This window comes from Rhineura floridana, chromosome 4 (genome assembly GCF_030035675.1).
Source record: "Rhineura floridana isolate rRhiFlo1 chromosome 4, rRhiFlo1.hap2, whole genome shotgun sequence".
NCBI classification, from domain to species: Eukaryota; Metazoa; Chordata; class Lepidosauria; order Squamata; family Rhineuridae; genus Rhineura; species Rhineura floridana.
In genome coordinates this window covers 78,984,575-78,996,690 of record NC_084483.1, presented here as the reverse complement: position 1 = coordinate 78,996,690, position 12,116 = coordinate 78,984,575, and the positions used below count along the sequence as shown (strand labels likewise).

The window sequence follows — 12,116 nt, the reverse complement described above, 5'->3', positions numbered from 1 at the left end:
TGGTTTGAGGTATTGGCCAATTAGAGATTGCTTCAATTTTGGCATCCAAAGGTTTCAAACAGCCACTACCCACCCTATGGCCTAAATAGGAAACCTCTCCCAGCCCGAATTGGCACTTCTGGGCTTTAATGGTAAGTCCTGCATCCTGCAGCCTTTGAAATACAGTTCTTAAATGTCTCACATGGGATTCCCAATCCCTACTATACACCGCGATATCATCAAGATAGGCGCAGGCGTAATCTCCTAAACCATTCAGGACAGAATTTATTAATCTCATGAACGTACTAGGAGCATTCCTAAGCCCAAAACTCATCATTTTAAATTGATACAAGCCCATATGGGTAACAAAGGCAGATTTCAAGACAGCATCTTCATCTAGGGGTACTTGCCAGTAACCCTTAGTTAGGTCCGAGGTGGTGATGAACTTAGCAGCCCCCAACCTTTCAATCAGATGGTCCATCCTGGGTAAGGGGTATGGATCCACTTGGGTGATTGAATTTAATTTCCTGTAATCCACACAAAAATGAATTTCATTAACATCCTTCTTGGCTACCAGCACAATGGGAGAAGACCAGGGGCTAACAGAAGGTTCAATAACCCCTAAGTCTAACATGGCCTGTATTTCTTTTTCCACCACTTTAGCATGTGGTCCAGTTACCCTATAAGGGGAGGACTGCATTGGTGGATGGTCACCTGTCAAAATAGAATGTTTTGCCAAATGTGTTTTTCCTGGCTTACTAGAAAACAATGATTGAAAATCTATCAAAACTTGGCGTAGTTGTGAACATTGTTCATATTCCAAGTTGTCAGGCAGAAAAGCCTCATCAATACCCCCTTCTTGTTGACTTTCTGCCACTAGGTCCACAAACCCTTCTTCCTGCTCTTTCGCCCTAGTGCAGGCCAAGACCAGCTTTGCCCTAGACCAAAATTGCTTAAGGGTATTAATATGGTAAACCCTTGGTTTCTTTTTTGAATCAGGATAGGCCAATAAGTAATTGGTATCACTCAGTTGTGCCTTAACCAGCATAGGCCCAGTCCAGGCCACTGACAATTTAGACCCTGATTGGGGTTTTAACACCAGAACCTCAGAGCCAACTGCAAAACGACGTGCCTTAGTATGAGAATCATAATAAGCCTTTTGCTGTTGCTGGGCTTCTGCTAAATTCTCATGGGCAGTCTCCAATGCATTCTTTAGGGTCTCACGCAAGTTTTGCAAATACGTGGTTACTGGTACAGAAGAAAATTCCATCTTTCCTTCCCAATCTGCCTTTAACAAAGACAGGGGACCTGCAATATCCCTGCCAAATACCAACTGATTTGGAGAAGATTTTAAACTGGCCTGGGGAGTATCTCTATAGGCAAACATAAGAAACGGCAATGCCACATCCCAGTTACCTGAATGTTTTACAGCATGGGCCCTTAGCATTTTTCCCAACGTCAGACTCAGACGTTCACAAAGTCCATTGGATTCATGCTGTCCAGGCACAGACGTCACATGTTCTATCCCAGCAATCTCCCATAACTTTTTAGTGAGTTTAGCTACAAAACCTGGGCCTTGATCTGATAAAATAACTTTTGGGCATCCCCACCGAGAAAAAATCTCTAATAGAGCCTTTGAAATAGCCGTGGCAGTAATGCTAGATAGAGCTACTGCTTCAGCAAATCGTGTTGCATAATCTATATAAGTCAAAATAAATTTCTTCCCACTAGGCGTCACATTCAGTGGACCAAGAATATCCACTGCGACCCGGGCAAATGGTTCTGCTATGATCTCAGAAACTTGCATAGGCATTTTAGGGTGATCCCTAGCATGTCCTACTAACTGACAGGTTAAACAGCTTTTACAAAAATCCTGCACCCCTTTTGCAATCTGGGGCCAATAAAAGCAACGAGTTACTCGTGCTAAAGTTCTTTTTATTCCCAAATGGCCTCCACTAATAGCATCATGAGCCAATTGTAACACTTCCAGCCTATGCGCTGATGGAACTACCAGTTGTTTAACAGGTTTCCAATCCACAGATGCACCCTGCGGCACATGCTCTCTGTATAACAACCCATTTTTCCAATAAAATCTTACGGTCACAAATTTAGACAATTTCAAGGGAGCATTTTCTGCAGCTTCCCTACATTTTTGCAAGCTTTCATCTTGTAGGAGAGCTTCCCTAAACGCCTTAGAACGAACAGAATTTAATTTCAACTCTTCCTCAGGAGATTCAACATCAGCCCTATTCCCAGCTCCGTTTGGCAGCGGCTGGTTTAAATCATCAACTTCTTGTGTCACAGCACCATCTAGTGGCAAAATTTCGATATCAGGTTCTTGCTCTAATTTCTTAACTGCACTTCTAGTTAAAACATTCACATTCACACCTCCAGTCTTCTGATTATATAGATAGTGTGCATAGGCAATATCATTCCCCAACAGGAAATCAAAAAACTGGTCAGAGTAATCATGAATTAATACTCTATGTTTTCCCGACCAGTTTTTATATGAAATCCAGACATCAGCCACATCACAAAGTTTATTAGACATCCCATAAACATGTACTGATGCTTTAACCCCCGGTAAAATTAATTCAGGCGGAATTAAATGGCGAGATAAACTAGATGCCTCACTGCCCGAATCGCGAAAGGCCGTTAACTTAACATAATTTACAAAAATAGTCTCTTTAAACATTTTGTTGGACCAAGCAATCTGGCCAGGTAAACAGGAATAGTTAACGTTGTCTGCAGGGAGTCGTTCCTTCTCTCCCTTCCCGCTTTGGAGTAGTTCCTGGGTTGGCTTTTTCTTTCCACCCCCCTTCTTTTCTCCCGGTTGAATAACACTCACCGCAGAAGTTTTTTCACTTCCTCTCCTTTGAGTGATGGGGCTATTCTCAGTACTAGGAGCCGAGAACTCCCAATCATTGTCGGAATTAGAATCAGAAGACGACCAACGGGAAATTTCTGGAGATGACTGCCCTCCTGGTTCTTCATAATCACGGGCTCTCTGTACAACAGCTACTTTAGTTCCTTTGCTGACGCTCACATTCTGCTTTTTAATCAGTTGGGAACACTGGTCCTTTCTGTGCCCCGGTTGTTTACATAAAAAGCATAAATTCTCCAAAACTGCTTTACTCGGTTGGTAAACTGGCGGACGCACAGGAACAGCAGCAGGAGCGGAGCTCTCCCCTCTGTCCTCAGGCTTAGCTACAGATGGCCACGCCTTTTTCTTCCATTCACTCCCTCCTCCCGCTGGTTGATTTCCTTTGTAATTGCCCGGTTTTTTAACATATACCTTAGGCAATTCCTCTTTGTCCTGAAAGGAATCCAGTTCATCCGCATAATGACCTGCTTCCTGCAAGCTTTTTGGTTTTTTGCCTCGCACAGCCGCGGCAAGCTCTTTTGGCAGCATTTTGTAAAATTTCTCCAGAGTATACACTGTCCTTAACTGCTCAAAAGTATTAGCTTTTGCAGCTGCAATCCACAAGTCCATAGCTTGAGCAGTACGAGCGCTTAATGCTGAAAATGTCTCTTTTGATTTTTTTGTCAAAGTCTCAAACTTTTGGTAACACGCCCTAGTGGATAGCGCAAACTGTGCTGTTGCCAACTTTACAAAATTTTCATAATCATCAGCTAGCTCTCTTGGGAGTTTACACATTAGACTTCTTAGCTCTCCCTTCCCTTGAGTGCGTAGAATTTTCATCCAGTATTTTTTATCTAATGACTGGTCCACACACGCTTGCTCAAAGATTAAGAAAAACTCAGAAATGTCCTCTCCCGCTTGATAAAACGGAAAATCTGCTGGATCTGCTCCTCCCAAACACACTCTGCCAGACCTCAGTCCTTGGCTTGGTGGGGCAAAAGCTTGTTGTTGTTGCACAAGGGTAGTCATAAGAGCCATCTGTTTCGAGAAGAAGTTGTGCATTTCTGCCCACATATCCATGGGTGGCACACCCCCACTCTGGCTAACTTGACTATCCATACTCCGTCGACCCCGTACCGGCGACGGTGCTCGTTCTCCCTCCGGAATAAAGCTTTGAACTGGCAGCCCTTCTGCGCTGCCTCCTGCTGCTTCAAAATTGCCTTGAGGTAACATCTCTGTTTGTTCCTCATCACTACTCTCAGTAGAAACCTGATCTAATGCCTTCTTTTGTTTAGATCTCGTATCCATCCTGACTTTCCAAAACAACAAACCTTTGTGCCAGAACCTTTAATAATTTTAATTTAACCAATTGTACCTTTTCCACAAATATGTTTAACCAGAGATAGGTTCAGTCTTTTTTCGACCCCAAACGCTGCCAACATGTAGTGAAAGCAGGGAGTTCCACTCCTCCTACTTTTACTGTCCCAGGAATCAATCCCCAACCTTGGGCAATTGATCCTAGCAAACCTGGTCTGCTAGGGCTGTGTATGCTTACACCAACCCTGCACGGTAGTACTGCCACCACCCTTCTATTGGTTAACTACTCTGGGGTGAAGGGACCCCCAGAGCCCACTGAACACCTAAGCCTCTCAGGACCAGAGGCTCGATACCCTCCTGGCCCCTTCAGAGGTCTTAAGTGAAACGTTCCTCTAGTACACGGTAGTTTGGTCAAGCAGCCAGGACTGAATTTAGGAACTGAACCCCTTCTCTGGAATAAACACACGTTGCTTAAAAATAAGTAAAGTTTATTAAAAGAAAAAAATAAGAAAAGGGATAAGGGGTACAAAAGATAAAAAGGTACATACAAAATAGTTTTAAGCAGCAAATCAAATCCTAAAACCAACACCCAAAAGGGGCAAGGTATAACACAACAGTATACAAAAGGTTCTTGGCACAAATGAAAAATAATAAAGCTAACTGCCTCAGCTGTACTTACAAAGCCTCAGCTCTCTCTCAGTAGTTAGCGTCCTTCCCCTCAGGGACTGCCAGTCAGGAAGTATAATGGAGCCACCGCAGAGCATCACCATAAGCAAGGTGGTGCCCACAAGTGGAACACAGCCCAGAGACCGAGGCCTTCTCTTATGGAGAAAATCCCTGCCTCAGCCGGAGACAATCAACTAATTAGCAGTTCATCACAGGAATGATGAAATGATGTTCCCACAGTACCAGGCACCGTCCCTCCTGGTTTCCCATAACAAGCCGAAGGAGTTTTTACGGCCTTGACGGAACCAGGCCCCTCTTGCTGATAAAGAGGTGCCAAATTGCTGTAAGCCGATACAGCTGGGCTGTAAAAATCACCGGGTCACCGGGATGGAAAAATATCAAAAGATTTAACTATTTATGACCAGGGACCCAGGAAAATAATTAAGGGGATCAAACTGGCATGACACCAGGCATTTTAAAGTGTATTTTAACTGTATTTCACTATTATTTTGCATTTTGGACGTTGTTTGGTTCTTTTTTGTTTGTTTGTTTTTGGTTTTTGATTTATTGTATTTATTGTATTTTTACACTGCGCTTGTTTTATCTTTTATGTACACCGCCCAGAGAGCCTTCGGGCTTAGGGCGGTATATAAATTAAATTAAATAAATAAATAAAATAAATAAAGAAATGCAGGTCCAAACCAGACTAAAGCAAAGCTTTCTTTTATTGAGAGAAAAGAGAAGAATAGCATTACAAAATTACTGGGTGCGTGGCAGCATTAATCATTAATATGCTAATCCATTCATAACTTTGAACTAAAGAGATCAAAGGACCATATTACTATAAAAAGTGACAGGTAGGAGAGATTACCTATCCTAGGCCCAGGAGTGAGCAGTTGAATACAGCTGATATGGAAGAGCTCTGGCCCCAAAACAGGAAGGATTCTGTTTGTTTCAAGGCGTGTGCCAAGACACAAAATCCCTTCCTGGTTCTTCTCCCTGCAGTCCTGCATGGAGAGCGTTGTTACACGTGTTGGAGCTCAGATCTCCATAACCCCCCCTTCCTAGATTCAAGCCTCTTTTTAAAAGACTTTTTCTCTCTCACCCCCCTGCAAATCAGGGGGGGGGTCTGGGTATGAGGTGATTGTGTGTGTGTGTGTGTGTTTAGCTGACACAGAGAAACTCAGGCTACTTTCTAATGCTTGCTTGAATAATGGGATTATTCTGCTAGGCGTGAGGGAAATCTGCCAAGGAGAAGATAACATGTATTCCAATTGCTCTCGTTATTTTTGTTGCCCACAGCATGGCCTTGAGCTGTCTCTTTTCACAGTACCTCAGGATTGTACAACGAGTCACACAACAAGGGGTTTGGGGTGGGAATTCTAGTTGACGGGCTTTAGGGCCCTGCACTTCATAACACCTCCAATATCATCTGTCATGAACCACCCTGTTCAGATCTTGTAAGTTCAGGTCTGTGGCTTCCTTTGTGGAATCAGTCTATCTCTTGTTTGATCTTCCTCTTTTTCTACTCCCTTCTGTTTTTCCCAGCATTATTGTCTTTTCTAGTGAATCATGTCTTCTCATTATGTGCCCAAAGTATGATAACCTCAGTTCTGGTTTAATTTGTCTTTTTTGCTGTCCATGGTATGTGCAAAGCTCTCCTCCAGCACCACATTTCAAATGAGTTGATTTTTCTCTTATCTGCTTTTTTCACTGTCCAACTTTCACATCCATACATAGAGATTGGGAATACCATGGTCTGAATGATCCTGACTTTAGTGTTCAGTGATACATCTTTGCATTTGAGGACCTTTTCTAGTTCTCTCATAGCTGCCCTCCCCAGTCCTAGCCTTCTTCTGATTTCTTGACTATTGTCTCCATTTTGGTTAATGACTATGCCAAGGTATTGATAATCCTTGGCAAATTCAATGTCCTCATTGTCAACTTTAAAGTTACATAAATCAGCTGTAGTCCTGCTTTTGTGCTTTCCTCTTTAACTTTCATCAGCATTCATGTCAAATCATTACTGGTTTCTGCTACTAGTATGGTATTGTCTATGTATCTTAAATTATTGATATTTCTCCCTCCAATTTTCACACCTCCTTCCTCTAGGTCCAATCCTGCTTTCTGTATGATATGTTCTGCATATAGATTAAACAAATAGGATTATAAAATACACCCCTATCTCACACCCTTTCCGATTGGGAACCTATCAGTTTCTCCTTATTCTATCCTTACAGTAGCCTCTTGTCCAGAGTATAGGTTGCGCATCAGGACAATCAGATGCTGTGGCACCCCCATTTCTTTTAAAGCATTCCATAGTTTTTCATGATCTACACAGTCAAAGGCTTTGCTGTAATCTATAAAGCACAGGGTGATTTTCTTCTGAAATTCCTTGGTCTGTTCCACTATGCAACGTGTGTTTGCAATATGATCTCTGGTCCCTTTCTAAATCCACCTTGGACATCTGGTATTTCTCGCTCCATATATGGTAAGAGCCTTTGTTGTAAAATCTTGAGCATTACTTTACTTACATGGGATATTAAGGCAATAGTTCGATAATTACTGCATTCCCTAGAATCTCCTTTCTTTGGAACTGGGATGTATATTGAATGTTTCCAATCTGTGAGCCATTGTTTAGTTTTCCATATTTCTTGACAAATTTTTGTCAAAATTTGGACAGATTGCTTATAGCAACTCTATTGGTATGCCATCTATTCCTGGTGATTTGTTTCTTCCAAGTATTTTAAGAGCACCTTTCACCTCACATTCTAAAATTTCTGGTTCTTCATCATACGGTTCCTCCACGAATGAATCTGTCATCCTGGCATCTCTTTTATAGAGTTCTTCAGTGTATTGCTTCCATCTTCCTTTTATTTCATCTTGGTCAGTCAGTGTGTTCCCTTGTTGATAATTCAACATCCCTACTCTTGGTTTGAATTTGCCTTTCGTTTCTCTAATCTTTTGGAATAGAGCTCTTGTTCTTCCCATTTTGTTCTCTTCTATTTCTATACAATAACTATTGTTATACAGTAGGGCCCTACTCATACGGCAGGTTTTGTTCCAGACCCCCACTGAAAAGCGAAAACCGCTGAAAAGCAGAATTCATTGAATAGAATGATGCACAGCGCCCAAAAGCCACCGTAAAAGGGGAACAAGCGCTGTATGAGTGGGGCTTTAGTCTAATTGAGACTGCTGTATTAGCGAAGCGCCGTAAAGCGGGGCTCTACTGTAGTTCTCTTTGTCCCTACATACTAATTGCTGTATTGTTGCATTTAGGGTTCTAACCATGTTTCTATCTCCTTTTGCTTTTGCTTTCCTTCTCTCTTTAACCATTTTAAGAGTTTTTTCAGTCATCCATTGAGGTCTTTCTCTCTTTTTAAGTAGAGGTATTGTCTTTTTGCATTCTTCCCTGATAATGTCCCTGACTTCACTCCATAATTCTTCTGGTTGTCTATCAACTAAGTTTTTAAAGCCTCAAATCTGTTCCTTATTTGATCTTTATATTCTTCTGGGATGTTATTTAAAATTTATTTTGGCATTATGATTGCTTTGTTGTTCTTCTGTAGCTTTACTCTGATTTTCGATATGACCAGTTCATGGTCTGTACTGCAGTCTGCTCCTGGTCATGTTTTCGCAGAAAGTATGGAATTTCTCCATCTTCTGCTACCAATTATATAATCAATTTGATTCCTATATTGACCATTTGGTGATGTCCACATGTACAGTTGTCTTTTCGGTTGCTCAAAAAATGTGTTTGTAAGAAACAAACCTTTGGCTTCACAGAATTCAATAAGTGTTTCTCTTGCTTCATTTCTGTCTCCTAAGCCCCATTTCCCCGCAGTTCCTAGTTCTTCTCTGTTCCCTAATTTGCATTCCAGTCCCCCATGATTATCAGCACATCTTGTTTTGGTGTGTGATCAATTTCTTCCTGTACTTTTCTGTAAAATCTCTCCAATGCCTCTTCTTGGGTGATGGTTATGTTAATAGGTTTCCTGTTCATTGATATCACTCGCTCAGACCTTGCTTTATAGCTCCTAATTGCTTTTGCTACATCACTTCTCACTATTAAAGCAACCCCATTTCTTCTTAATTTCTCATTTCCTGCATAAAATGTTTTGTAGTTGCCTGATTGGAAATGTCCCATTCCTGTCCATTTTAATTCACTCACTCCAAGTATTGTAATGTTGATACGTTCTTTCTTGCTTGACAGTTTCGAACTTTCCCTGGTTCATGCTTCTCACATTCCATGTTCCTATTGTGTGCATCATACAACTCCAGAGTCTCCTTTTGCATCTGTGCTCACCAGCCTCTGGGCTTCCTTTTGGCTTTGACCCAGCTGCATCATTAGTCACAGCGCTACTGGTACTTGTCCTTTGTTCTTCCCCAGTAGCTCAGTGAGTCCCTTCTGACCTGAGGGGTCTCATCTCCAGCACTATCTTGTGTTGCATTTTGGATAGTTTATTCATAGGGATTTCGTGGTAAGATGTATTCAGAGAGGTAAGAGGTATTTACCATTGCCTTCCTCTGAGAAGAAAAAAACAATAAGAGGCCAGCATTTCAATATGAAAGTTTAACTCAAAATAATTTTAGAATATATGAAATGCTTTACTCTTGCCATTGAATCTTCATTTACTTTTCTCATTCCAAAATTGCTGCACCAGTGTAGTTGTTGGAAGTTTTATGAGTCTTTAAAATGACACTACCATCATATCCTCTAGTTAGCAGTGGGGAACCTTTTTTTAGTCAAGGGAAACATGCTGGCAATGGAAAGGGCCAGACCCTAAGTTGGGAAAGCTAAAGTAGGGATTGCAAAGTACTTTCTCAGCGCCACTCCATCTCTCTCTCTCTTTCTCTCTCTCTCTCTCTCTCTCTCTCTCTCTCTCTCAATGACAGACAGACACACACTGGAGACACAAGGTTAACCTCTCCCCAAAGCTGGTGTATTGCCCTCCAGTGCAAGACATCCAGGTATTTCACACACACATGCTGAGCAGCCTATATGTAGAAGAGAAATATGGCACATGGGAAGGGTTGGGTTTTTTTAAGAAAGAAAGAACCTGTCCTACAATTGTGGCCCTAACTTTATTTATTTATTTATTTATTGCATTTATATCCCACTTCTCCTTCGAGAAGTCAAGGTGGGTGTACATGGCACTCCTCTTCCCTGTTTTATCCTTCCAACAGCCCTGTGAGGTAGGTTGGGCCAAGAGTGGTCCAAGATGAGCTTCGTAGCTGAGTGGGGATTTGAACCCTGGTCTCCCAGGTACTAGTCTGACACCCTAGCCACTCTACCACCCTGGCATCCTGTTGTGGTATGTCCTGTCCCTGGCCTCCCATTATCTCATCTACTTTGACTCCAGTTAAGCTGGAGTCTGGAAACTGGTACCTCCAGTTAAACTTCTCCATCTGCAGTTTGCTGACTATTTATTGAATGACTGCACATTATATTTTCTTGTTAAAAACCAGTATGTGCAATCTGTATATTGAGCAGGTTCCATATTCAACAAGCTGCTATTTGAATATAAAACTTGCTCCATGTACAGATAGCAAAACTCAGAACATGCAAATAAAGCATTACATTTATAAGTAAACTTTTTTTTTTTTTAACACAGAGAATATAATTTGTATAGGTCATGCTGTCAACTTGTATTTCCTTCCTTCCAGGGCAAGCAAGACAGCAAAGCCATTGCACCACGATTTCCCAAGACCAAAGATGAAGGGTGGTTCTTGATCCTAGGAGAAGTGGACAAAAAAGAACTCGTTGCTTTGAAAAGAGTTGGATATGTCAGAAATCAGAGTGTAGTTTCAGTTGCTTTTTACACCCCAGAAGCTCCTGGAAAGTAAGATAATATTGAATGGAAGATGTTTTAGTTTTTGAAATTGGGCTTCTTTGGGAAAAAACAACTGATATCCTTTTCTTTTTATTTTATTATAGGTATATCTACACATTGTATCTTATGAGTGACAGTTATCTCGGAATGGACCAACAGTATGACATTTATGTGAACACCCTGCCAACTAGCATGTCAGCACAGGTCAACACAGAGTTCTCTTATGTCTTAAATGACCTGGCTCTGAAATAACATGGTCTATGTACTCTCTTGTGCTCGCATGTTCATTCTGGGAAACTGTGTTTGCCTTAGTGCAATCAGCATCAAACTTCGACACCCAGGAAATTGAAAATGACTACTGTATTGATTCTGATAACACAGAGTTAGCCACAGAGGCCTTTTACCTGATAAAAGAGTTGCATTTTTTAAAATAAATCATTTTCTAGATTTCTTGTAAAGTGACTCTGTTTTCCTATTTATATATGCCATCGTTGGTTTTGGCAGTATGCAACAGGAGTGGATAATTTGCAAACACTAACCTTTTCATTACGTTTCAAGCTATCATTATTGTAGCCACTTTCTGTCACCCAAATACACTATTTACATATAAGTTAGCTGGAGATTTCACACCCACTCTTGAAGAGGCAACCTGTGGTTGGAAGAAAGCTCCAGCTGCGTTGATGGTTTCTTGGCTTGTGTACAATGTCTTTCGATTGCAGCTACTCTGTGTACATAGATTTTCCCCCCTTTAATGTATAAGACATAAGGAAAAATGTTGCTGAGGTACATTGCAAGGTTTTGTATTGAAGACAAATGCCTGTGACAAAATTGTCATCCCAGAATTTTCTCTGTAAAACATATAGGACGTAGTAATAAAAGTTCAGCACTTAAGCACATCATATGTTTGAAAAGTCATTGTACCCGTGGGTCTTTTAAAGGATTTCAGTATTCATTGTACATTTAATAGACTATGGCTTTTCAGATTATTTAAAAAGGGGTCCAAGCTAGAAATGTGAAGGAGCAATGCACTTCTGATGTTAGTAGGATGATTTGTATTATATTTTATGCAGTGGGTTAAGTCTGTTTTGTTTTTCTAAAACATGGAAATGAAGGGTGCCATTGCGCTTGACAAATGTATTTAGAAGGGCCCACTTTACTGCTAGAACTAAACAGATGTTAAGTAGTATTTATTATTTATTAATATGAAATCCTGTAACAAAGTTATCTGGGCAGCTTACAATAATGTATAAACAAGAAATACAATAAGCAGTTTTTTAATATAAAAATTAAGAATTTAAAAGACCAGGAAAAATAAAAAGATCTTAATCTGCCAGCAAAAAGACTGCAAAGTAATTGCCAAATAAGATGCCCTGGGGAGAGCATTCAACAGCTAGGGTATCGCCTCTGAAAAGGCCATTTCTCCAGCATCAAAGCTCACTTATTGGTCCCTGAAGAAG

The 12,116-nt window shown here is 41.0% G+C and overlaps 1 protein-coding gene across 4 annotated transcripts in view; it reads left to right on the top strand.

The window, feature by feature from the left end:
- The window catches only part of ASCC3 (activating signal cointegrator 1 complex subunit 3), a 411,273-nt gene extending 399,360 nt beyond the window's left edge, over positions 1–11,913 (top strand). For all 4 annotated transcript variants that reach the window (XM_061623428.1, XM_061623430.1, XM_061623431.1 and 1 more), the window contains 2 exons: positions 10,493–10,668; positions 10,764–11,913. In XM_061623428.1, coding sequence (XP_061479412.1) covers positions 10,493–10,668; positions 10,764–10,911 — 324 coding nt within the window. In that variant the 3' untranslated portion in view covers positions 10,912–11,913. The remainder of the gene's footprint in view (positions 1–10,492; positions 10,669–10,763) is intronic.
- The last annotated feature ends 203 nt before the right edge of the window (positions 11,914–12,116 follow it).